The following is a 27,968-nucleotide window of genomic DNA, read 5'->3' as shown; positions in this document are numbered from 1 at the left end:
GCTGCAGAGGTGCTGTCCTGTTGAGCTATTCACATTCTTCTTGTCTCATTGGTTTATTGCAGTCCGCAGTAAGTGTATACTTATATTAAAATTTTAAAGAATTTAGACGCAAACCCACTGACATGTTTTATGGGTCAAAAAACTCTTTAAAAGTATGAATATTAAAATACCCCAGAAATGTACTTTGCTCCCTAATGGTTTGGGAGATCATAAACAGTTTAAAATTTTTGAGTAAAAAATAACAAATTTACCACCATCCAGTTCTTTGTTCTCATCTTCTTCATCGCTATCCATAAGGGGTATAACAAATTTCAGAGGCTGATAGTGTATGATGTCAGTCTTCACCTGAACGTCTGAGCCGTAGGGAATAAGAAGAATAATCAAAATGCATCATAAGCTACAGTCATGGTCACGTATGGCCGAACCCTCGAAATTAAAGAGGTTGTGTGATAGCAAAAATAAACAACAGGGCCACACCTATTCACAGGTTGTATGCAGCATCACAAGTCAGCCCCCCTCTTCACTACAATAAGGCTGACCAGCAGTACCAGATACAACCCATGGTCAAGAATGGCGCTGTTTTTGGGAAAAAAGCAGCAGAGTTTTTCTAATTTTGGTCAACACCTTTAAGATATTCATTATTATTCTCCAGGGTTGTATGCTTGCTACAATACCAAACTTGAACTATATATATGTAGCAATGAAAAATGTCAGTTATGGTATTCATATATTTTTTTACTTTATATATATATATATATATATATATACATATATATATGTAGCGCCCCCACTGCCGCAGGGCCGAGGGGTACCCGGTACCGGGCCTCTTGAGTCTCTGCTCTGGGGTTGTCACGGTGGCTAGACCCGGTCCGTGACCCTGCTGAGGGGGCGTGCAATAATAGATGTGGATGGTGGTGGTGGTGGTAGTGGTGCGGTGCAGTAAATAACGAGGACACCAGGTTGCAGTCTCTTTACCTCTTTACTGAAGGCTTCTGGGTCCTCAGTCCAGAATACGGTTAACCGGGCTGCGCAAGTCCGGCCGGTCCGATGGCACCTCCAGAGTTCCCGTTGCAGGTTGAAATCTGTGCCTTCCTTCTAGCGTTTGTGTGTTGTGGTCCTCCCCTGCTGTGCTTACGGGATAGTACCCCACAACTGTTGTGTCTGTTTCTCGTGTTCCCTCACAACAACTCGATTCTGATGTTCTTCTTAATCTCGTCCCCCAGATCTTATGGTAGGACGCACCCGTATGACGGGAAGGCTCGGAGCTCTTCCGGGACCCTAGAGTCGCCCCTCTCCACAAGTTGCCCCCTATGTCTGCGTAGGTGATGTAGGTGAGACAGCCAGCCTATAGCTCTCTGTCCTGCCGTTGGTTTGAAGTAATGCTTAGAGCTCTGTACTTCCTCGGCGTTCCGGCCACCGGTTAGTTACGCCTCAGTAGGATGTTGCCTCGGTCTAACAGCACGACTCCTACTGGTATTTCTCCCTGTTGCGTTGATCTCGTTTCTCACTCAGCACAATATACCTCGCTTCTTGTCCTTTCTTAGGGCACCGCCGCTATGAAGTGCAGGCGCGGTCCCGTAGCTTTCTCTCTGTTTGCCAGGCCTCTGTCAGGATCCCACCCCTGACAGGGACCCTACCGAATCTTCCCCTACAACACCCTCTGCCACAAGGTGTTGCCGGGTTCCAACCCAGTCAGCGTTCTCTCTAACTTCCTGCCTAACCCCCAGTTTTACCAGACTGTGAGGAGTGGCCTAATGAATAGTACCCTTAGCTCCCCCTGGAGGCCAGACTGTGAAATGTATTGGTGTCTGTGATACCTGGTCAGATGAACTCCTTCAGTGCCATCAGACGTACCATAGCCCCCCTTAGCGGCGGAGCCATAGTACTGCAACGACCAGGACTCTGGGGCGCTGCACTCCCCCCCGGTTAAATCCAGTACTCCTGGACTGGGAAGAAAACAACAATACATGTCAGCAAAAAGACATACAATTTTTTAAAATGCAAGTACAAGTAAACTTTTTAACAGAGCTTCCCTTTATGGGAGATGAGGACACTTGAACGTTACAAGCATGGTTAAATACTTTTTAAATAACTTTACTATAAATAACTTTTCTTACCCAACCGGGTATTCTACTAAGTGCAAAATTTTTGAACAATAATCCAACTTTGCCTTTAAGGACATACTCGCTAAATCCACTAAAGACCTTCTTATATCACATATAAGGCTAATTAACTTTTATGCATTCTCCTTCTTTAAATCTGCAGGACCGCCTGTCCTAACCGCTCCAGACCTACTGCCTCTCCTTTCTGTTACAGGACCGCTCCTTTCCGCCCGAGCCTACTGTCCTTCCACTACTATACACAGTATAGAACATATCATTTTTCTTTCAGTTTAGGATCACTGAGCCATCTCTATATGGCTCCTAGGAGGACTCACTACTAACCCCTACGGGATCACTTCCTGTCCTCATTCTTCTATTAACATTATTGAACATTTCTTACAATCAACTAGTTGGTTACATTTAACTTTCACATATCAACATCATCAATACTTTCTTTTCAAGACATTATTGCCATTCAACCATCTTAAGGCAACACTGTTCATAAGTGCAGGATGCGAACATCCCCTTTAAGAGGGGACCAAGTCTCTATGAGGTAGTACAACTTTTCAAGCTGCAAGTCCGTATGCAGCAAGGACTCCAGTGCAAGTTCCAAGAACCGTATCTTCGCAAAGAGTCCGTCTTTTATGTAAAACCAGTAGAGAGTACCTTTAAGAAGGTGCAAACTATATACAAGGAGTTTGTATCATGCATTGTTCATGATTCAGCAGTTCTGGATAACTTGTGCAAAAAGTAGAAAACAAACAAAAACAATAGGGATCCCGGGTCAACAAAGGGATCCCTTTAAGAGTAACCCGAGACGGGTTTTAGCAGCAAAATAGCAGAGAAAAACAAGGAACTATTTACAATCATTAATGCTTACTCACTACTCAGTTTCTGGCAGCTCCCACCGAGGCTTTACCTGGCAGGTGGCTTTCTGTGGCCCGGATAGGCTGGACTCCAAGTTTACTCCCGCGGCCAGGTGTACCCCGTGGGTTCGGGTCTTCTGCACGACCAGGTCGTGCGCTGCGATGAGGGTCTGCGTGGGTCGATGGATGATGCTGGCGGCGGCGGCGGCAGCAGCGGCTTCAGCGGCAAGCTCCTCCCCCTCGGTTCGGGATACCGCCAGAACGGCTGTGCAGCGCTGCATATCCCGGGCCCACCAGCTGCTCCCCTTTAGGTGCCGGCGATATGTGACCACATCCCCCGGCTTCAGGAAGGACTTGGCGCCGTCTCCACACAGGCAGGGCTCCACTTCATCCCGGATGATGCGGACTCTCAGAGCTGTTCCAATCTCCTGCACGAAGCCTTTTCCTGTCTGGGGCAGGTAAACAATTACGACGCCCCACTTCGGCAGGGAGCCCTCCAGCAGCTCACCACGCGCCTCCCGCTCCACTTCCCGCTGGAACTCCGCAATCAGGTGATTCCTGTACTCTCCCCAAGGGAAGGGCCCCATGTCTGGTCCTCTCGGTTTCTTGGGATCAGGCGGCAGGAATGCTGGGGCACCAGTGGCCACAGCGGCGGCCGGGTCTGTTGCAGAGGTGAGGCAGTCTCCCTGGGGGTCGCGGCACTCAGTACCCCTACCTGGGGTGACCCCTCCAGCGTCACTCCTTTCCCCTGGGGGAGGCACACGGGCTGGGGACCGCGCAGGCGAAGGATGCCCCATCGACAGCTCCCACGGATCCAAATCCTCCAGCGGGGGCATATCAGAATAATCCTCTGGTGACGGGGGTCGATGCGGGGCCATCCTTTTCTGCAGGCCTTCTCTAGTCTCCAGTCCCACCTCATCTAGTCCATGAGCCGGGCCAGATATCGGTACCACCCGGAGTGACTAATTTTCTTTGGTATTTTTAGGTAGATGCATGTCTGTAGTTTATTTTTTGATATGATAGCCCTTACATATACGTAGCTTATTAACCCCTTCAGCCCTAGGCCTATTTGTACCCAAGTGCCTAAGCCAATCTGACCTGTGCCACTTCATGGGCTAATAACTTTGGAACGCTTTCACCTATCCAAGCCATTCTGAGATTGTTTTCTCGTGACATATTGTACTTCACGTCAGTGCTAAATGGGAGTCAATATATTTTACCTTTCTATATAAAAAAATGCTAAATATTCGGAAATTTTGGAAAAATCGGCAATTTTTTAACTTTGAAATTCTCTGCTTTTTACAAAAATACTGATACCCCCCATAATAGTTATTAATTTACACTCCCCACATGTTTACTTCATATTGGCATCATTTTGAAAATGAAACCTTATTGTTTTACGACGTAATAGGGCTTATAGTTTTATGCGCAATTTTTCACATTTACAGCAAAACCCACTTTTCAAAGGACCAAGTCACTTCTGAAGTCACTTTAAGGGGCTTACATAACAGAAACCACCCATAAATTACCCCATTTTGCAAACTACACCCCTCAAGCTGTTCAAAACTCATTTTTAAAAACTGTTAACCCTTTAGGTGTTCCACAGGAATTTTAGCAGAATGAAGGCGAAATTTCAAAATTTCATTTTTTTTCCAGATATTACATTGTAATCCAATTTTACCTGCAACCTAGCAAGGGTTAACGGCAAACCCAAACTTGGTTACCCTAATTCTGCAGTTTATAGAAACACCCCACATGTACTCGTAAACTAAAGTATGGGCACACAGCACAGCTCAACACGGAAGGAGCGCTATGTGGTTTTTGGGTGGCGGATTCACTGGAAGAAATCTAAGGGGCCATGTCACATTTGAAGGCTGCCTGAGGTACCCCCACAGTGGAAACCCCAAAAAGTGACCCTATTTTGGAAACTACACCCCCAAGGAATCTTTTAGGGGGTATAGTGACCACTTTGACCCAACCAGTGTTTCACAGTAGTTGGAAACACTTGGTTGAGAAAATGGAAAAAGTGCATTTTTTACATGAAGGTGTCATTTTAGGCTCATTTTTTTATTTTTAAGAGGTGTACCAGCAAAAAATGCACCCCACTATTTGTTCACCAATCTCTCCCGAACACAACAACACCCGATATGTTGTCGTACACTGCAGTATTGGGGAACGGCAGGCCTCGGAAGGGAAGGAGCGCCAAATGACTTTTGGAGTGCAAATTTTACTGGAAGAAATCTAGGGGGCTATGTCACATTTGAAGACACCCTGAGGTGCCCCAACACACGCACACACACTGACACATACACGTTCTGTGCTGAACAGGACTCTCCGGTCTTCTCTGCAGAGCTCCTATCTCCCTCTGTAGAGGCTGACACCTCCCAGGCTTGTGACTGATCACATGGCCGTGACATCACCACAGGTCCTGTAGTCCTGTACTGTGTGCTGCTGCTGGTAAGGAACTTGTGGAGAGAGGGGGAACAGTCACCTAGCACCAGCGCTCCCAGCTCTAAGAACGAGCGCCTCATGAAGGTGGGCCCCTGCCTCCTCCTTCCCTGCGCGGCGGCCTTTCCCCCCGGCGGCTGTATTCGGCGTATAAGACAACCGCCCTCTTGGAGCCATGTTTTTCATGGCTAAAAAGTCGTCTTATACGCCAGGAAATACGGTAAATAAAATTTTAATGTTTTTCTTTGTGTTTGCAGGTGTTTACTGACTATCTAACGGCATGATGGAAGTACCAGCAAGGAAGAAATCACGGATCGACTGTATCATACACTGCTCTAATGATGACAGCGATGATCTGGCGTCCCTTAAGGATTTGGACTCCTGGAAAACATTGCTTAGGGCTGCAGAGATCAGGCAGCATGAATCAGTCCTGGTAGCAGCTAAGGGCCTTGAAGAAGGAGAAATACCACACATACAATATCACCGTAAATGTCGTAGTATCTTTACAATGAAGAAGTCACTGGATTCTATCCTTGGCAAGGGTGTCAATGTCGAAACAGCAAGCAAAATCTCCATGAGGAAGCTACCGAGGGGTGCCCCCAGTGATAGCAGGGTGTATGCCAAAGTATGTATCTTCTGTGAGAAGTCAAGCAAGTACCTAAAAGGAAAACAAACAAGGGAGCCAATTGTCCAGTGTGTTGAGCTACGAGCAGATGAGACGATCCGCAGAGCAGCGATAAGGAAAGGCACACAGAGAATACTTGGTTTACTTAGCAGAGACCTTGTTGCTGCAGAGGGGCACTACCACAAGTCGTGCTACAAACTATTCACAAAAGATGATTCCCAAGTGGCCTGTAGGTCTAGTGCAGCTGAAAATCAGGTCGAAAGCGAGGAAGTACGCTACGAAGAGGCAGAGAAAGAGGCCCTTGAAGAACTCTTCTTGTATATAAGGACTAAATTGTTCCCAAACCCAGAAGTACTGCCTATGATAAACCTCACATCTAGGCTTGAGAGATTAATGATATCCCGTGGTATCATCCAACTGAAACCATCGACAAAGAAACATGTTCGACGAAAACTTGAAACAGAGATTGGGGAATCACTCCGCTTTCTCTCAGATGAGAAAGGTAAGCTTCTAGTCTATCCATGTAGCCTATCAATGGACGACCTTGTCCGGCAAGTACACAGCATGACAAAAGATCTGCAAGAAGCAAGAGCTGCTAACTCTGGAGATATCGTAACCAAAGCAGCAATGCAGCTAAGGAATGAGATCAAGAAGCAAGATGTGAGTCAGCCATGGCCTCCCAATACAGATCAGAATGTCGTTCCTGCATTAGTCACTCAATTCCTGCAAACCCTGCTTACAGGAGATTGTGAGTGCCAAACTACCTGTGAAAGAGCTCAACGTCTTGCCACATCCTTCGGCAGTGACTTGGTTTTTGCTGTTACCAATGGAAAGACAAAGCCACCAAAGCACGTACTGCTATCCTTTGCAGTTAAGTCTTTGACCGGCAATACAGAACTGATTCGAACTCTGAATCGTCTTGGCCACTGTGTGTCATATTCAATGGCTGAGGAGATCGATACAGCCCTTTGTATCCAGAAGTTGGAATGTTCAAAGGATGACATCCCAATGCCAGCAAGTATCTACCCAGGTGTGTTCACAACCCTGGCCTGGGATAACATTGACAGACTTGAGGAGACACTAAGTGGAGCAGGTACATCTCATAGAGTCAATGGCATTGCTGTTCAGTCCAATGTTGCATGCTCTGTGACAAAGAAAGTCCTGCCAGATGTAACCAAGTCGAAGAAAAGAAGCATAACTCTGACAGAATTAATGCTACCGATATACAATGTTGGGCAGCGGGGAGAGCCACCCAGGATTGAGACTTCGAATGTTAACACTACCAAGGAGGTCCAGGATTCAAAAACCAAAAACCATATCTGGCTTCTGGCTAGAATGTCAGACCATGAGGATCAGACCACCAGCAGTTGGACTGGGTTCAACATAAAAATCCGCAGCGACATTGTAGTGGCCCAGGACACTGTAAGCTACCTGCCCACTATCAATGCTCCTGCAACAGCCATGTCCACTGTGAATGAAGTCTTGGAGCAAACACATGCCATCATGCAGACCCTGAAGCTTAACAGAATTGTGTGTGTGTTTGATCAAGCACTCTATGCCAAAGCTGCCGAGGTTATCTGGAAACAGGAGAAGTTCAAGAACATTATAATTAGAATGGGTGTCTTCCACACAATCTGTAATCTCCTCTCTATCATAGGGAACAGATTTCAGGATGCAGGCCTTAGAGATCTGTGTGTTGAATCCGGTGTAATCGCTGAAGGATCAGTGTCTGGAGTGATGGACGGCCGGAGGTACAACAGAGCAGTGAGACTACACAAGCTGGTCTATGAAGCACTTATGAGGCTTGCATGGAAAAACTTCCTTCCATGGCTAGAAGAAAACCATGCAAGGGACCTTCACCATCTGGATGAAACACTGAAGAACATCACAAACTTTCGCATCAGTGTGTCGCAGGGATCCTTCGAAAAGCTCTTGGATAATGAATCTTGCACACTTACCCTGAAGCTCTTTCAAGTTTATCTTGAGACCCTCAGAAATGAACAACTCTCAGCATTCTGGATGTCATACTTGGACATGGTCGAGACCATGCTGGCCCTGGTTCGAGCTTCAAGAGAAGGCAACTGGATGCTTCACCTAGGAGCAATCCGACAGATGATACCATGGTGTTTTGCCTATGACAAGGTCAACTATGCCCGATACCTAACCTATTACTATGCCACAATGTCTCGGCTGCCCATAGAACACCCAGAGGTCCATGAATACTTCATGCAAGGTGGCTTTTCGGTCCAGATCGGTAGCAAGAATCCTTTTGGACGAATTCCTGTGGACCAGACCATTGAAGAGACAATCAACAAAGACACCCAGACACCAGGGGGCACAAAAGGCTTCAGCCTCAAAGTTGGAGCTGTTTCCAGGTTCTACCTGACATCAGAGTACCGCAGTATGTACTTGAGGCAGCTGAGGGCCCTGGTAGGCCAACAATATACTGACTTCAGCCATTCAGACCTACAGGTGTCTAGGATTAGAAGAGATGAAGCCGATGTCCAATCTTTCGTTCAACTGCTGGAGACAGGTTGGGTGAACCCCTTCAACAAAGAGCATAATGGTGAACTTATCAGTTTGTCAACAGCGACTGTAGCACCACCAGATGTAGCCAAAGACCTTCAAGGGGCATACAGTATAGGAGAGGATGCATATCAAACATTCAAGGATGAGCGTTTGGGTACCGATAAGCCAACTACATTGTTTCATGACAAGATGACGAAGAACAAACTTAAAACGTTCTCTAACATCCAAATGAAGACACGCAGACAAGGTCTTGGCAAGGAGGTAATTTTGAAGGCTGACAGAAACCTATTTGGCCAGATGATACTTGTAGCTGAGAACAGAAAGCTACAAATGAGTGATGTCTTGACTCATCCCCTGGGTCCATTGCCATGGGCACTTGCCAATGGTGATGGGTCTATCCGCAAGACCAACAAGGCTGCCCTCGCAAGGGAGTTGGAGAGGAATGCTCGTCCTGCAGAAGTGATCCCCGAGCCCTCTGCAACCATCATTGATGGGATGAGCCTGGTTCAGAAACTGAAGGGAAACAATGCAACATTTGGCCAGCTAGCAGGCACAGCAATGAGTCGCGCTATCCATGAGGGTGCTAAGAGCAAGCGCATTGATATTGTCTTTGACGTCTACAAGGAGACATCCATCAAAGATACAGAAAGAGTCAACAGATATGAAGGCACAGGGATCCATTTCAAGAACATTCAACATGGGCACAACATCCAGCAGTGGAAAAAGCTTCTAAGTAGTTCCTCCAACAAGGCAAGTCTCATAAAGTTTCTGGTAGAAGAATGGAAGGCGAAACACCACAGGGAGAAGCTTGAGGAGAAGGAGCTGTATGTCACATGTGAGCAGCTCTGCTTTAAGATCACCAAAGAACAGTGGGAAGAGGCTGCTGACCTTAAGTCAAATCAAGAAGAAGCAGACACACGCCTCCTTCTCCATGCTCTTCATGCAGCAGAATCTGGTTACAAGTCGGTCATCATCACTTCGGAGGATACTGATGTCATGGTCCTGTGTCTGGGCATGTGCCACAAAATCCCATCCCACCTGTTCCAGAAATGCGGTACACAGAACCGGACAAGATTCCTGGATATCACCACTCTGAGCCGAACATTGGGAGGCAGCGTATGTGATTCATTGATTGGTATGCATGCATTTACAGGCTGTGACACCGTCAGTGCATTCGCTGGCCGTGGGAAGATGACGACACTCAAGCAGTTGAAGATGAACAAGACATACCAGGATGCCTTTCAGGAAGTTGGTCGTTCATGGGAAGTGTCTACCGAACTTTTTGAGAAGTTACAGGAAATCACCTGCCACATGTACCTGCCAACTACCCAAACAACTGAGGTAAACAGGCTCCGTTATCAGCTGTTCTGTGCCAGACGTGGAGTGGTAGAGTCAAGTCAACTCCCTCCTTGCCAGGACTGCCTTTTCATGCATGCACTGCGTGCAAACTACCAGGCTGCGATCTGGAGGAGAAGTCTGCAGAGCCAGCCATGGGTTGCAAACCCAACAGACTGCGGTTGGATGATAGATAACGACGGAAAGCTTGTTGTCAAGTGGATGCAAGGGGCACCAGCACCAGAAGCTATTATACAGCTACTGTCCTGCAAGTGTGTGCGGTCATGTGAACTTCCTCAGTGTACTTGCCTCAGCAATGGCCTGAAGTGCACAGACATGTGCAGATTACAGACATGCCAGAACAAGGGTACTGAAGACGAGCCAGTAGAACAACAGTCAGATTCAGAGTCCGATGTTGAAGATATTATGGAGTAACATATATATATATATATATATATATATATATATATATATATATATATATATATATATATATATATATATATATATATATATATATATATGCACATGACATGTTCAGTGTGTATTTACATAACTTGGATTAAATTTTGTTACAAATACTACATCTAGTCACTCCGGGTGGTACCGATATCGTCATATTTGGTTCTTGGCTCATGCTAAAATTCCTGTGGAACACCTAAAGGGTTAACAGTTTTTAAAAATGAGTTTTGAACAGCTTGAGGGGTGTAGTTTGCAAAATGGGGTAATTTATGGGTGGTTTCTGTTATGTAAGCCCCTTAAAGTGACTTCAGAAGTGACTTGGTCCTTTGAAAAGTGGGTTTTGCTGTAAATGTGAAAAATTGCGCATAAAACTATAAGCCCTATTACGTCGTAAAACAATAAGGTTTCATTTTCAAAATGATGCCAATATGAAGTAAACATGTGGGGAGTGTAAATTAATAACTATTATGGGGGGTATCAGTATTTTTGTAAAAAGCAGAGAATTTCAAAGTTAAAAAATTGCCGATTTTTCCAAAATTTCCGAATATTTAGCATTTTTTTATATAGAAAGGTAAAATATATTGACTCCCATTTAGCACTGACGTGAAGTACAATATGTCACGAGAAAACAATCTCAGAATGGCTTGGATAGGTGAAAGCGTTCCAAAGTTATTAGCCCATGAAGTGGCACAGGTCAGATTGGCTTAGGCACTTGGGTACAAATAGGCCTAGGGCTGAAGGGGTTAATAAGCTACGTATATGTAAGGGCTATCATATCAAAAAATAAACTACAGACATGCATCTACCTAAAAATACCAAAGAGAATTAGTCACTCCGCTTGGTACCGATATCGTCAAATTTGGTTCTTGGCTCATGGACTAATCTGAGTCATAGTTTCGTTTCTTCGGTCTCCGCCCGCCATAGAAGATCAGGAGGCGGATCTCCCCTGTTGACGGGCCCGCCCTTAGGATGCAACAATATTTAGGCTGGGCGGCCATTGTCTTTCGCGCTCTTCAGCTTGTCTACGCCCACTCCACACCTCTCTTCTTCTCCTGCGCTCTCCTCAGCGCTGTAATGGCGGCGGATTTTGGCGGCAAGTGGCACAGCACAGTCTTTGCAATAGGTCACAGTCCAAGCACAGTAAATCACAGTTCCAAGGCACACATGACCCGATTTCTCAGGCTTAAGTAGATCCTGTTCGTGACGCCAAGTTGCAGCGCCCCCACTGCCGCAGGGCCGAGGGGTACCCGGTACCGGGCCTCTTGAGTCTCTGCTCTGGGGTTGTCACGGTGGCTAGACCCGGTCCGTGACCCTGCTGAGGGGCGTACAATAATAGATGTGGATGGTGGTGGTGGTGGTAGTGGTGCGGTGCAGTAAATAACGAGGACACCAGGTTGCAGTCTCTTTACCTCTTTACTGAAGGCTTCTGGGTCCTCAGTCCGGAATACGGTTAACCGGGCTGCGCAAGTCCGGCCGGTCCGATGGCACCTCCAGAGTTCCCGTTGCAGGTGGAAATCTGTGCCTTCCTTCTAGCGTTTGTGTGTTGTGGTCCTCCCCTGCTGTGCTTACGGGATAGTACCCCACAACTGTTGTGTCTGTTTCTCGTGTTCCCTCACAACAACTCGATTCTGATGTTCTTCTTAATCTCGTCCCCCAGATCTTATGGTAGGATGCACCCGTATGACGGGAAGGCTCGGAGCTCTTCCGGGACCCTAGAGTCGCCCCTCTCCACAAGTTGCCCCCTATGTCTGCGTAGGTGATGTAGGTGAGACAGCCAGCCTATAGCTGTCTGTCCTGCCGTTGGTTTGAAGTAATGCTTAGAGCTCTGTACTTCCTCGGCGTTCCGGCCACCGGTTAGTTACGCCTCAGTAGGATGTTGCCTCGGTCTAACAGCACGACTCCTACTGGTATTTCTCCCTGTTGCGTTGATCTCGTTTCTCACTCAGCACAATAAATCTCGCTTCTTGTCCTTTCTTAGGGCACCGCCGCTATGAAGTGCAGCCGCGGTCCCGTAGCTTTCTCTCTGTTTGCCAGGCCTCTGTCAGGATCCCACCCCTGACAGGGACCCTATCGAATCTTCCCCTACAACACCCTCTGCCACAAGGTGTTGCCTGGTTCCAACCCAGTCAGCGTTCTCTCTAACTTCCTGCCTAACCCCCAGTTTTACCAGACTGTGAGGAGTGGCCTAATGAATAGTACCCTTAGCTCCCCCTGGAGGCCAGACTGTGAAATGTATTGGTGTCTGTGATACCTGGTCAGATGAACTCCTTCAGTGCCATCAGACGTACCATAGCCCCCCTTAGCGGCGGAGCCATAGTACTGCAACGACCAGGACTCTGGGGCGCTGCATATATATATATATATATATATATATTTATTTAGTGTTATATTTTAAATCGTCTTGTTTTTATTTCTTATTACTAAATATTTTGTGCCCCCCATGATTAACCCAAAACAGATCATGGAGCTCCACTGACAATGTAGGGGAGAATATTTTGTGTTTCTCTATACTATTTTAAAAGGAGGATCACTTATTTTACAATATAGGTGCTCCTTAGGGGTGTGGTTTCCACAGCTGTTGACATATCAACCAAGAGGCTCCACCTCTGAGGATGTAAAATGGAAAATTTAATGCAGACCATTAGGAGACCGTTCAAAAAGGGTGTTAAAATAGGGATCAGAATGGAATCCTGAATACCTATAAGCTTTTCATGTCCAACTGGTCAGTGTTTGTGAGTAGGCAAGTTTTGTCCCATGTTATGCTATGTGACCCCGTGATTACTTATTACTTCACCAATGCTTCTGCAATACAGTAGAAAACTTCTTGCATAAAAGGTCCTCAACTTTTTATGTGTAGATTGCTTTATTAGAAAAATGTACACATTTTCTACTTTTTGCAAAAAACAACCATTATAAATAGCCTGACACAAACTAATATAATGATCTGTTTCTTCAATTTCACACTAAATGCCACTTCTGATAACTGCTGCAGTTTCAGAATTACTCCTCCCTCCTTCATGACAAGCATATTTAATAGTTAGTAAAACTCCTCTGGCTGTTATGACCTCCTGCTCCTTTGGCTGTTATGACCTGCTGCCCCTCTAGCTGTTATGACCTGCTGCCCCTCTCTCTGTTATTACCTGCTGCCTCTTTAGCTGTTATCACTTGCTACCCCTCTTGCTTTTATGACCTGCTGCCTTTCTGACCGTGTGACTTGCTGTCCCTCTGGCTGTTATGACCTGTTGCCCCTCTGGCTGTTATGACCTGTTGCCCCCTCTTGCTGTTATGACCTGTTGCCACTCTGGCTGTTATCACCTGTTGCCCCTCTGGCTGTTATGACCTGTTGCTTCTCTGGCTGTTATCACTTGCTGCCCCACTGGCTGTAGTGACTTGCTTTCTCTCTGGCTGTTATGACCTGCTGTCCCTCAGCTGTTATGACCTGCTGTCCCCCTGGCTGTTATGACCTGTTGCCCCTCTGGCTGTTATGACCGGCTGTCCTTCTGGCTGTTATGACCTGTTGCCTCTCTGGCTGTTATGACTTGCTGCCCCCCTGGCTGTTGTGGCTTGCTACCTCTCTGGTGTTGTGGCATGCTGCCCCTCTGGCTGTTATGACTTGCTGCCCCCTGGCTGTTATGACTTGCTGCCCCCTGGCTGTTATAACCTGCTGCAGAGGTGCTGTCCTGTTGAGCTATTCACATTCTTTTTGTCTCATTGGTTTATTGCAGTCCGCAGTAAGTGTATACTTATATTAAAATGTAAAAGAATTTAGACCCAAACCCACTGACATGTTTTATGGGTCAAAAAACTCTTTAAAAGTATGAATATTAAAATACCCCAGTAATGTACTTTGCTCCCTAATGATTTGGGAGATCATGAACAATTTAACATTTTTTATTAAAAAATAACAAATTTACCACCATCCAGTTCTTTGTTCTCATCTTCTTCATCGCTATCCATAAGGGGTATAACAAATTTCAGAGGCTGATAGTGTATGATGTCAGTCTTCACCTGAACGTCTGAGCCGTAGGGAATAAGATGAATAACCAAAATGCATCATAAGCTACAGTCATGGTCACGTATGGCCGAACCCTCGAAATTAAAGAGGTTGTGTGATAGCAAAAATAAACAACAGGGCCACACCTATTCACAGGTTGTATGCAGCATCACAAGTCAGCCCCCCTCTTCACTACAATAAGGCTGACCAGCAGTACCAGATACTGTTTTTGGACAACACTTTTAAGATATTCATTATTATTCTCCAGGGTTGTATGCTTGCTACAATACCAAACTTGAACTATATATGTGTAGCAATGAAAAATGTCTGTTATGGTATTCATCTATTTTTTTTACTTTATATATATATATATATATATATATATATATATATATATATATATATATATATATATATATATATATATATCTATATATATCTAAATATTTTGTGCCCCCCATGAGACCTGTACTATACACAGTACTTTAATATATCAACATAGCACTCTATAGTAATAATGCTGATCTGGGTTTCATAGGGGCACCAAAATGGCAGTCGGGGGCCTTCAACAGGTGACCCAATGGCTGTCCGTGAGACTGAACTTTGTATTTAAATGGTTAAGCAGCAGTGATCGGCGCTAGCTTTGGTCGCTGCTGGTACGACTGTATAATACGGCATCAGGGGATCATCTTGCTATAGAAAAAAGGGTGTATTTTATTTTCTAGAAAATGTCCACTGAAAAGAGCCAAACTGCAATACCTGACCCAGCCTCTGGACAAATGTGGCGCTGTTTTTTAGAACCCCCCTAATCCTACATAGATATACTTCATAATATCCCCCATCCTCACCACTGGTCGGCGGCATGAACAATCCCTCTATAGTTCTCGGCAATTTATGGTAAAAGCCACAAGACCTTTTCTGACAGCCGATTTCCCGTGTCTCCCAGAAGCACAGCTTAATAAAAAGGCAAAAAAGACAAAAAAAAGTTAGTGCAGCTCCCAGAAAATCAAAATCCATCAGTCCGCTGTGGTTACCTGAGAGCAGTGCATGATGGGAGCTCAGGTGGCAGTTATACAGCTGGAGCATGTGGCGCGGCCGCACGGCTGACTGTATGCCATGGCTGATCAGTGACAGCCATCTGTGCCCTCTTTTGCCATGGAGCTCTCATGCAGAACTCCTTGGCCCATGCCTTTCAGGCCTCCTCACCTTGCCATCACCATGGGTCAGGGCTCAGGGTTGGCACCAGCGGGCACTTTGGATTGACCAGGGGTATCACTATAGTAAGTGGCATTGGGGCCCACCAGCTTCACCCTGAGACTGCGCTATTGCTTTCTGCAGCATTTATTTCTTAACATGGTCACCATTCGCCATCTTGTGGTTATTTTCATGTACTACATCATAATGTAAAATATCTCCGTTCATGTATAGGAGCCATCCTCTCAGTCTTCTATAGAGAGAACCTGTAATAGGACAGGTCATTATAAGAAGCAGCATATCTTGCTGAATTCTAATTTAGTTGCCAATGCAGAGATATAAAGACCGATCTATAGATAGCTCAATGGCAAAAGATCAATTCCGCAAAGTTATATCAACCTGGCATCACCTGGCACAATCATTAGATGGCGCACTGGCACATGCAAACTGCCCATCTACGTAGGCTAATTAGGAGTGATCAGCAGTACCTAACAGAAGTGGCGCTGTTTGTATATATATAGACTAGACTGTGGCCCGATTCTAATGCATCGGGTATTCTAGAATATGCATGTCCCCGTAGTATATGGACAATGATGATTCCAGAATTCGCGGCAGACTGTGCCCGTCGCTGATTGGTCGAGGCAACCTTTATGACATCATCGTCGCCATGGCAACCATTATGGCATCTACGTCAATACTGTTCCCGTCGCTGATTGGTCGAGGCCTAGCGGCCTCGACCAATCAGAGACGCGGGATTTCCATTATGACATCATCGTCGCCATGCTGTGCCCGTCGCTGATTGGTCGAGGCAACCTTTATGACATCATCGTCACCATGCTGTGCCCGTCGCTGATTGGTCGAGGCCAGACAGACAGACAGACAGACGGAAAAACCCTTAGACAATTATATATATAGATATATAAATATTGTGTGTTTTTTTTCGATAAGCAGTATTTTTATTCCAACCCTTTTCAGGGGTCAAATGATCATTTACAGGTGGCTAAATATCGCTTGGATATGGGATAATTGTATGATTAGTGAGAGTGTACAATGTGGGCATTCATCAATCCTGAGACTAAGGGGCAGTAGTGTAAGTTCCAGGGCTGGGGCAAGTACTGAGCCCCTAACCTCTCTAATTATGCCCCCTTGTGGCTGCAAAAAATATAGTTTATACTCTCCTTTTCCGAGCAACCACGTCATATGCTTCCCTGCATACAAGAGTGTGGTGGCACAGACTGTACAATGTGGTGACATCATCGCACCTTCCCCGGGACGCTGACATCTTGCAGACCTACAGGGGGCAAAGTGACCTAAGTTTGCTTGCTTTAATTTTGGCATGTCCATCTCCATCCCCATCACCACTCCAAAGCATGAGAATTAAGCAAGAGTCTCTCTGATGTAGGAGACCATGTTGTTTTTTAATTTTAGTAGATTCCATCAACCTTTATCTTTCCCTGACAGACCTGACCTCCAGGTCTCATGCTCCTGATGGCAGCAGTTGGGTCAGAATGAGCCATCCTGTATGTACACAAGGAATAATACTGTTTTGGGCTATTATATGAATTGTATCCTGACTTTTCACCAGTATTACCCATCTGCAAGCTTTAGCACTAATTTTCAGTTGTCTCTGAGCTGGAATGGGGAGATGGCCTGCTATGTTGTCTCCTATACATGGCACAGGCTCTCCTGTCTTTATGTATCACACAGACATGAGGGAGTCATGCTCTCCTGTCTCTATGTAATAAACAAACATGAGGGATTCCTGCTCTCCTGTCTCTATATAACACACAGACATTAGGGATTCCCGCTCTCCTGTCTGTATGTAACACACAGACATGAGGGATTCCTGCTCTCCTGTCTGTATGTAACACACAGACATGAGGGATTCCCGCTCTCCAGTCTGTATGTAACACACAGACATGAGGGATTCCCGCTCTCCTGTCTCTATATAACACACAGACATGAGGGATTCCTGCTCTCCTGTCTGTATGTAACACACAGACATGAGGGATTCCTGCTCTCCTGTCTTTATGTATCACACAAACATGAGGGATTTCTGCTCTCCTGTCTCCATGTAACACACAAACATGAGGGATTCCTGCTCTCCTGTGTCCATGTAACACAGACATGAGGGATTCCCGCTCTCCTGTCTGTATGTGACATACAGACATGAGGGATTCCTGCTCTCCTGTCTCCATGTAACACACAGACATGAGGGATTCCTGCTCTCCTGTCTGTATGTAACACACAGAAATGAGGGATTCCCGCTCTCCTGTCTGTATGTAACACACAGAAATGAGGGATTCCTGCTCTCCTGTCTGTATGTAACACACAGACATGAGGGATGTCTGTATGTAACACACAGACATGAGGGAATCCTGCTCTCCTGTCTCTAGGTAACACACAGACATGGGGGATTCCTGCTCTCCTGTCTCTAGGTAACACACAGACATGAGGGATTCCTGCTCTCCTGTCGCTATGTAACACACAGAGATGAGGGATTCCCGCTCTCCTGTCTCTATGTAACACACAGACATGAGGGATTCCCGCTCTCCTGTCTCTACGTAACACACAGACATGAGGGATTCCCGCTCTCCTGTCTGTATGTAACACACAGATATGAGGGATTCCTGCTCTCCTGTCTCCATGTACCACACATGTAGAAAAGCCGCGGAGACACCATCACGTGTTTCTCAACGCAAGCATTGAATAGCCAGGTCTTTCACCGGGAAGGAAAAACCACGGGAAGGGCAGCATCCTATAAAGGAAAACCACCTATGTCAAAACATGGTATCCATCCACAGACAGCTGTTTCGGGGTATTTGCCCCTCATCAGTGTGGAGTAGGCAAATGAGATGAGGGGCAAATACCCCGAAACAGCTGTCTGTGGATGGATACCATGTTTTGGCATAGGTGGTTTTCCTTTATTGGATGCTGCCCTTCCCGTGGTTGTTCCTTCCCGGTGAAAGACCTGGCTATTCATTGCTTGCGTTGAGAAACACGTGATGGTGTCTCCGCGGCTTTTCTACATGCATTTGCATATTTCCCATTAGGGATGAGGGCAGTGTTCTGGATCACTGCATTGAGAAACACGTGATGGTGTCTCCGCGGTGTTGGATGTTTTGATCTCCCCGAGGTCATTCACCCTTCTGTTTATAGTCCATGTAACACACAGACATGAGGGATTCCTGCTCTCCTGTCCCTAGGTAACACACATACATGAGGGATTCCTGCTCTCTTGTCTGTATGTAACACACAGACATGAGGGATTCCTGCTCTCCTGTCTCCATGTAACACACAGACATGAGGGATTCTCGCTCTCCTGTCTCTATGTAACACACAAACATGAGGGATTCCCGCTCTCCTGTCTCTATATAACACACAGACAACACACAGACATGAGGGATTCCCGCTCTCCTGTCTGTATGTAACACATGGACCTGAGGGATTCCCACTCTCCTGTCTCTATGTAACACACAGACAACACACAGACATGAGGGATTCCCGCTCTCCTGTCTCTATATAACACACAGACAACACACAGACATGAGGGATTCCCGCTCTCCTGTCTGTATGTAACACATGGACCTGAGGGATTCCTGCCCTCCTGTCTCTATGTAACACACAGACATGAGGGATTCCCACTCTCCTGTCTCCATGTAACACACAGACATGAGGGATTCCCGCTCTCCTGTCTGTATGTAACACCCGGACATGAGGGATTCCTGCTCTCCTGTCTCTATGTAACACACAGACATGAGGGATTCCTGCTCTCCTGTCTCTATGTAACACACAGACATGAGGGATTCCCGCTCTCCTGTCTCTATGTAACACACAGCCATGAGGGATTCCCACTCTCCTGTCTCTATGTAACACACAGACATGAGGGATTCCCGCTCTCCTGTCTCCATGTAACACCCGGACATGAGGGATTCCCGCTCTCCTGTCTGTATATAAAACACAGACATGAAGGATTCCCACTCTCCTATCTGTATGTAACACACAGACATGAAGGATTCCCACTCTCCTATCTGTATGTAACACACAGACATGAGAGATTCCCACTCTCCTATCTGTATGTAACACACAGACATGAGGGATTCCCACTCTCCTATCTGTATGTAACACACAGACATGAGAAATTCCCGCTCTCCTTTCTGTATGTGACAAACATACATGAGGGATTCCCACTCTGTCTGTATGTAATATATGTATGCTTTCATAATGCCTGCCAATATGCATTAGCCAGCTGTCACACTGCAGCTTCAACCAGTACGTTAATATACTGTAACATTTACACAGCACCCTGCACACAATAAAGAATGTATCTACATACTATATCACACCCACCCATGATGCGATTTGGAGACGCTCACCACACACGGCACTCATTCATTCATATAGAACACACAATATGGACACATCTCCCTTCACGCATCATACATACTAGCCACACCACATAAGTGTGGAGACATGGGGGTCGGCAGGTGCCCTGGTCTGCTAGCCAGAAATGCATAGATCAGGGATCCTCACACTGAGCGTCCATTCTCCATTCTCCGTTGGTGTAATACTACTCAGACAAAACAAGGGGAGAGTAAAACAGTGTGGCAATACTGAATTGAACCACAAAATAGGCAAATAATACACAGATCAGTCTCAGCAAAATACCTAAGATGGTGCAAATTGCTGAGTTTCACCCTTCCACTGATTCTCTGGAATAAGAGCAGTAGCTACTTCTGAGCTCTAGGGCCCACCCCACCTGTGGTACACACACAGAGAGCAGGTAATGACAAGACTAGGAAGATGACAGTACATTGAGATACAAGGCCAGTTGACCGGAGGGTCACAACTTGGCTTCTCTGAATATCTCCATGGAGCCAGGTGACTGGTGGGTCCCATCCCTGGCTTTTCCAACATATCCATGGTGCTCAGGTGACCAGTGGGTCAAAATCTTGACTACCCCAAATGAATCCATGGTTCAGCGATGGTCAATGGAGCAGATCTGTATTCTTCCAGCCGGGACCTTTGTCCCCTAAGCTGGCATCCTGTAGAATGACAAATCTGTGTCTCTCGTGATGGAAACATGATGTCTTGGCTGCTGTCCTGTAGAGAGTCTCTCATTCTTTTGATCTCTTAATCTCTTGGCTGTCTCAATGTCTAGAGGTATATGGAAGTATCTATCCTTTTTATAGTTAACAAATGTCCTTCATGCCAGCATTTGCAGGTAAAGGGGAAGAACTTGAATTGTTTGATTATGTAATCTATTTGCATATTTTTTCTCCTCTATTTTGCAAGTCAACAAACTAGCTGGCCTGGACAATGTGTAATCAGCATATAAGCAAACATCATTGTTCAATGACCCTGCTTGACTATTTTACAAAGATAAGGCAATAAGTTGTAAGATCTGATTATAGAAGCAAAACATTAGCCATTCATCCATTTAGAAATATCAATTTAACCTACGAGAAGAGTCAACATTTCAGACTCTTGACCAACAAGAAAGAAACACATAAATTCAAAAGTCAACATATTGATAATAGTCTCTTCCTCCTGGCTTACTGAAAATAGACGTCTGGTTACTTAAGATAAAAAGCTGTGTCATCACAGTGAGCCTCCACTCCCTGGTGCCTTTTTTCACAAATGACGGACACATCTGCACATTTAACATTGCCATTCCATGGTGACATGTCACAATTCCTATAGTACTGCACATCGCGGTTTACAAACGCATAGTTTAAGGCAATCAGTTAACCCTTGCTTTACGTCAGTATTGCATTCCATAACATGCATCTTTTCACATTGTATTCCTCACAACGCATTTCTCCACTTCAGGTGTTCTATCTTTAGGCCACCACACTGCTATACTATTTACTCATTTATGGACTGCCATTTTCTCTACCATACCCTCCTCAATTACCGAACCATCTCATGGCCTTATTGATATATAGTTAATTTCACCCTCTGTATAACAAAACCATGTATCTTTACTATTGACGCCACCACTGTTACATAGGATTTCCCTGTCTCTTTCTTCTCCTTGGACGGGCTACTTTCTTGTGACAGGTTCTGGAACCTCATTCTAGATCACAGCTAGATCACTATCATATCCTTTTTATGATATCATTTAACAATGTAATCAAAAATATTTGCTTTTGATGTGTATCAGTTTATGGAAATTACTGTTCATTAAGAAAAAAACAGCATCTAACAATGAATGTATTATTGTTGTATCCTGCATTTTGTAAAGTACAAGGTGAAAGACATGTTTTTTGCATATGTAAATATGTACATATTGTAATCACTTATCACTTATTATTGCCGCTTATGTAATTTGCAAGGTTCTGATGAAGGTCCAAATTCAGGACCAATATGTTAACATCTATAAGGAGGCATATCCTGCATATTACACTGTATGTATGGAGCGCCCCCAGAATCAGTACCGGGCCTCTCAGTCTCGGTCCTGGGGTTGTCACGGTGGCTAGACCCGGTCCGTGACCCTGCTAAGGGGCGTCAAATGAAAGGTGTATTGAGGGTGCGTGGTGCAGGTCACATTGAATAACGAGGACACAGGGTTGCAGTCTCTTTACCTCTTTACCGAAGGCTTCGGGATCCGCAATCCAGAGTACTGCTAACAGGGCTGGCTGAGACCGGCCGGTCCGAAGGCACATCCAGAGTTCCCTTTGCAGGTGGAAATCAGTGCCTACCTTCTAGCGCCTGTGTGTTGTAGTACCTCCCTGCTGAGCACCACGGGATAGTCCTCACAACTGTTGTGTCTGTTTCTGATGTTCTTTCTCACAACTTGTATCTGTTCTGATGTTCTTCTCCGTCCCCCAGATGATATGGCTAGGACGCACCCGTATGACGGGTAGGCCTGGAGTTCTTCCGGGACCCTAGTGACGCCCCTCTCCCACAGTTGCCCCCCATGTCTGCTTAGGTGATTTAGGTGAGACAGCCAACCTAAAGTCAATTGCCCTGCCGCTGTTTGAAGTAATGCTTGGAGCCCAATACTTCCTTGGCGTTCCGGCCACCGGCTACGCGCCTCAGTAGGATGTTGCCTCGATCTTAAGGCACGACTCCTACTGGCTTTATCTCCTTTGTGCTGCGATCTCGTTTCTCACTTCTCCACAATAAACCTCGCTTCTTATCCTTCCTTAAGATACCGCCGCAATCAGGTGCAGGCGCGGTTCCGTAATGTTCTGTCCTTTTCGCTAGGCCTCTGTCAGGATCCCACCCCTGACAGGGACCCCCCTGAATCTTCCCCTGCAACACCCTCTGCCACAGGATGTTTCCTGGATCCAACCCAGTCAGCTTCTGGCTAACTTCCTAGCCAGCCCCCAGTTTTACCAGATTGTGAGGAGTGGCCTAATACATAGCGCCCTTTGCTCCCCCTGGTGGCCAGAGTGTGAAGTGTAATGTGTGACTGTGATACCTGGTCAGGTGAACTCCTTTAGTGCCATCAGACGTACCATCACTCCTTTTAGTGGCGGAGCGTCAGTACTGCAACGACCAGGACTCTGGGGCGCTGCATGTAAATAACGGACACCTTGCTCTTTGCGGTGCCACCTATTGGTCATTCATATGTCATCACCCTAGTCTTTGATACTTTGTACATTTCTTCAAATTATTTAATAAAGTTTGTGTTTATTACTTTGCTACTTCTTGGTTCTTTGGTGCAATTTTTCTACATACTTGTCAAGTTGTTTGCGCTGAACTCATCTATCCTTATTATGGTTATTAGTACATTTATTTTATATCTGTAGAGATCTTCTTATATATACAGTACATACTGCTACTAGCCCCACATAGATTTACTCTTATATTTATTATGTACTGTTGATGTTAGCCCTATATAGGATTAAGTTCATCTCCTGTGTCTATGTAGCACTCAGACAAAAGCAGCAGCATGGAGGACATTATACAGCAGCACTGAGCGGTGTAGCTGTGAATTCAGCACCGAAGAAGGTCAGCGCCTTTATAAGATCTTACATAACTCAATGACCTTAGTCTGGATGAACAGTAGTATGGACAAATCAAGTGAACCGATTGGAGAAATGGAGGCGGTAGAGACTGACTGAATTGCAGGTGGAGAAATGAAGGCTTTAGAGGCAGTGAAGCATAGTCGGAATATTGGCGCAGTATAGTAGTCTTGTTGATGTAGCAGTGCTGAGTAGGTCAGGAGATCCATGATAATAGTTGTAGCAGAGCCCAGCAGGATTGCAGGATCAGGTGTTCAGAAGACTTATTTGCAGTGATGCAGCAGAGCTCAGCTGTACAGCAGAGCTAGCTGTGTCTTGAGAAAATGTAGCAGAGTGCAGTAACTTAGCAGTAATAACTGTATTTCATGTCTGGCAATAGTGTAGTTCATATAGTTAGTAGTACCCAGTGATGCAGTAGAGCTGGCTATGACCGGAGGCACCTTTGTGGTAAGATAGCAGAGCCATGCGATATAGCAGATCATGATATATTAGTAGGCATATTTGTAGCAGAACTGAGATAAGGTGTCTGTGGTAGGGGCGTGAATGCCAACTACCTGAATACTCAGCTGGCCTTTCAGGCCTAAGGACACAAAGTCTCACCTGAATAGTGGAGAGTGGAAGCAAATCCTGCCAGTAGATAGAAAGCAGTACCATCTTTGTGTGTCTCTTTGCCTCTCTCTCCCGCTCTGCTCCTCCCAATTCTTTTTAGCTGATTTTCATAGAGGATAATGGTGAGGATTAGAAGAGAAGTGGCTCTTAAGCGGAGGAAGAAGCATAGTTCTATGATAAGATGCCTCCTTTCACAAATTAAGGTGATATTTGAGATTAGCGTCTGGTTTTCTTTTTTTTTCAGAACAGCGCCACTCCTTTCCATTAGCAGTGGCTGGTATTGCAACCTCACAGTACAACCTCAGCACGGAGGAGGTTAACTCAGTTCTGCGCTGGGTTTTCTCATGTGAGAGCATCTGGCGAGCACCCTGGTGTTAGACTATTTAAAATGAACTAAGAAATAAAAGAATCTAGTCGCTCCACACATTTCTGATTTAAATTTCCTCATGCTGCGGGTTCAGGGCGTTCAAGCGCACCTAATGCGTAAGTGTCACATCTGCAGAGCTTTTAAATCACTCAAGTCTTAAAGAGCCTCATATTTCAATATTGCAGGGGCGCTCCAGTGGAAAACAGACACGGCAAGCTAAGTGGGTGTGAGCCAAGGTGAAGAGGCGCACTCATGCGTACTGCAGGGAATATCACCGAGTCCTTAACCCCAATACTGCTGCCGTGTTAACGCGTTTCATGTAGTAATGGCCGGTTTCACATTACGCAGCATTATCCTTCTTTACAATTCCGAGTTATGTAACTGCAAAGATGGAGAAACTACGACACAGAACGCCTTGGAGTGTAGTGAATTTTTGCTAGGGGCACATAAATAATTCTAGTAAAGGAGTTTTCATTTTCCATTCCTTACCCTCAGGAGAGAACATTAATATCACATTGATAGTGGTTGACTCTCGGCATCACCACTGATCAATCGATTGAAGGTGCTCTGACCTACCAGAAGTTGGACAACGCCATACATTGTGTAGTGGCAGTGGCATTACTAGAGTCCCATGGGCTCCGTTGGAAAATTTGGACCTAGACCCTCACCTCCGTGTAAGGGCCTTTGTAAAGTTCTAGATCCTACAAAGACATACGTGTATTCATGGCACCTTCCTGAAATAATGTCCCTCTGTCCTGGACACTTTCTATATTAATGTTCCTTGTCTGGTCCCCTTCCAATAATATTGTCTCTCATCCAAGGCCCCTTCCAGGCATAATATCTACTGTCCCGGGCCTCTACCTGCTATAGTGTCTCCCATCCTAGGCCCCTTCCTGGCATAATATTCTATGTCATGGAATCCTTCCTGGTGTAATGCTACCTTCCTGGAATAATATCCTATTACGTGGACCCCTTCCTGGTATAATGTCTCCTGTCCTGGGCCCCTTACTGTAATAATGTATCCCATCCTGGCCCGTTCCTTCAACAGTGTACCCTATCCTGCTATGATGACCCCTACCATAGGCTCCATCCTGGTATAATGACCCCGATCCTGGACCCCATTCTGGTGTAATGACCACCATCCTGGGTAATTTCCTTGTATAATCACCCCCATTCTGGCATAATGAACCCCATTTTGAACACCTTCCTGGTGTTATGACACCCATCCTGGGCCTCTTCCTGGTATAATGAATCCCATCCTAGACCCCATTATGGTATAATGACCCCTGTACTTGACTCCTTCCTTGTATTATGACCCCCATCCTGGGCCCTTTCCTGATATAATGACCCCGATCCTGGATCCTATTCTGGTGTAATGACCCCCATCCTGGACCCCTTCCTTGTATTATTACCCCGATCCTGTACCCCTTCCTAGTATAATGAACCCCATCCTAGATCCCATTATGGCATTATTACCCCCATCTCGGGACCCTTCCTGTTATAATGACCCACATACTTGACCCTTTCCTTGTATTATGACTCCCATCCTGGGCCCCTTCCTGGTATGAATGAACTCTATCGTGGACCCCATTCTGGTATAATGACCCCTATCCTTGACACCTTCCTTGTATTATGACCCCCATCCTGGGCCCCTTCCTGGTATATTGACCCCCATTTTGGTATAATGACTTCCATCTTTGGCTCCTTCCTTGTATAATGACTCTCATCCTGGACCCCTTTCTGGTATGATGACCCCTATCCTGGACCCCTTCCTTATATTATTATCGCCATCCTGTGCCCCTTCCTAGTATAGTGAACCCCATCCTAGATCCCATTATGGCATTATGACCCCCATCCCGGGCCCCTTCCTGGTATAATGACACCCATACTTGACCCTTTCCTTGTATTATGACTCCCATCCTGGGCTCCTTCCTGGTATAATGAACACTATCGTGGACCCCATTCTGGTATAATGACCCCCATCCTTGACCCTTTCCTTGTATTATGACTCCCATCCTGGGCCCCTTCCTGGTATGATGGGCCGCTTCCTGGTATAATGTCCAAGGAATACAATACAATCTGTAGACAGGGATTAGAGCTGTGTAGTCTGTTGGCAAATACAGTATATAGCTGCAGCTTTATTTGAGTGGGCTGAAAAAATTTAATATATTTTGATCCATTAAGTGTTAAGTGCTTTGAGGTCTTTTTTTGGGTTATATATGTTGTGAATTTGCTTTTTGCTCCCTCTAGTGGTTACTAGTTTTTTGACTCTGGTTTTTCTGTCATTCCTTTTATCCGCACCTGGGTCGTTAGTTAGGGGTGTTGCTATATAAGCTCCCTGGACCTTCAGTTCAATGCCTGGCAACGTAGTTATCAGAGCTAGTCTGCTGTGCTCTTGTCTACTGATCCTGGTTCCAGTTATATCAGCTAAGTCTGCCTTTTGCTTTTTGCTATTTGTTTTGGTTTTGTATTTTTGTCCAGCTTGTTCCAAATCTATATCCTGACCTTTGCTGGAAGCTCTAGGGGGCTGGTGTTCTCCCCCCGGACCGTTAGACGGTTCGGGGGTTCTTGAATTTCCAGTGTGGATTTTGATAGGGTTTTTGTTGACCATATAAGTTACCTTTCTTTATTCTGCTATCAGTAAGCGGGCCTCTCTGTGCTAAACCTGGTTCATTTCTGTGTTTGTCATTTCCTCTTACCTCACCGTTATTATTTGTGGGGGGCTTCTATCCAGCTTTGGGGTCCCCTTCTCTGGAGGCAAGAAAGGTCTTTTGTTTTCCTCTACTAGGGGTAGCTAGATTCTCCGGCTGGAGCGTGTCATCTAGAATCAACGTAGGAATGATCCCCGGCTACTTCTAGTGTTGGCGTTAGGAGTAGATATATGGTCAACCCAGTTACCACTGCCCTATGAGCTGGATTTTTGTATTCTGCAGACTTCCACGTACCTCTGAGACCCTCGCCATTGGGGTCATAACAGTTTGCCAGGCCAGTATTAAATGTTTAATGCGTTGCAGAAGAGGGATTATAAGAAAGAAGATTCTGAGTTTTTTTTTTTTTTTTCTTTCTTCTTCCCCTTTACCTCAGAGTGGCTATGCTTGCTGCAGACATGAATGTCCAGACCTTGATTACAAGTGTGGACCAGCTGGCTACTCGTGTGCAGGGCATACAAGACTATGTTATCAGAAATCCTAGGTCAGAACCTAAAATACCGATTCCTGAACTGTTTTCCGGAGACAGGTTTAAGTTTAGGAATTTTGTGAATAATTGTAAATTGTTTTTGTCCCTGAGACCCTGTTCATCTGGAGACTCTGCTCAGCAAGTGAAAATTGTTATTTCGTTCTTACGGGGCGACCCTCAGGATTGGGCTTTTTCGCTGGCGCCAGGAGATCCGGCATTGGCTGATATTGATGCGTTTTTTCTGGCGCTCGGTTTACTTTATGAGGAACCCAATCTTGAGATTC

General features: G+C 45.6%; 1 protein-coding gene across 10 annotated transcripts in view; it reads right to left on the bottom strand.

Annotated features, from left to right (window-relative positions):
• LOC143805996 (uncharacterized) overlaps window positions 1-16,163 on the bottom strand; it is a 73,658-nt gene extending 57,495 nt beyond the window's left edge. For 7 of the 10 annotated variants that reach the window (XM_077285914.1, XM_077286074.1, XM_077285999.1 and 4 more), the window contains exons 1-3: window positions 15,210-15,389; window positions 14,282-14,383; window positions 252-353 (exon numbers count right to left, since the gene is read on the bottom strand). In XM_077285914.1, coding sequence (XP_077142029.1) covers window positions 252-353; window positions 14,282-14,383; window positions 15,210-15,378 — 373 coding nt within the window. In that variant the 5' untranslated portion in view covers window positions 15,379-15,389. The other 3 variants (XM_077286601.1, XM_077286348.1, XM_077286688.1) reach the window with 3 other exon arrangements.
• Window positions 16,164-27,968: the final 11,805 nt, after the last annotated feature.

The sequence above is a fragment of the Ranitomeya variabilis genome, chromosome 1 (assembly GCF_051348905.1).
Source record: "Ranitomeya variabilis isolate aRanVar5 chromosome 1, aRanVar5.hap1, whole genome shotgun sequence".
NCBI lineage: Eukaryota > Metazoa > Chordata > Amphibia > Anura > Dendrobatidae > Ranitomeya > Ranitomeya variabilis.
Note: the sequence above shows the minus strand (reverse complement) of the source record. Positions and strands in the feature narration are given on the sequence as shown.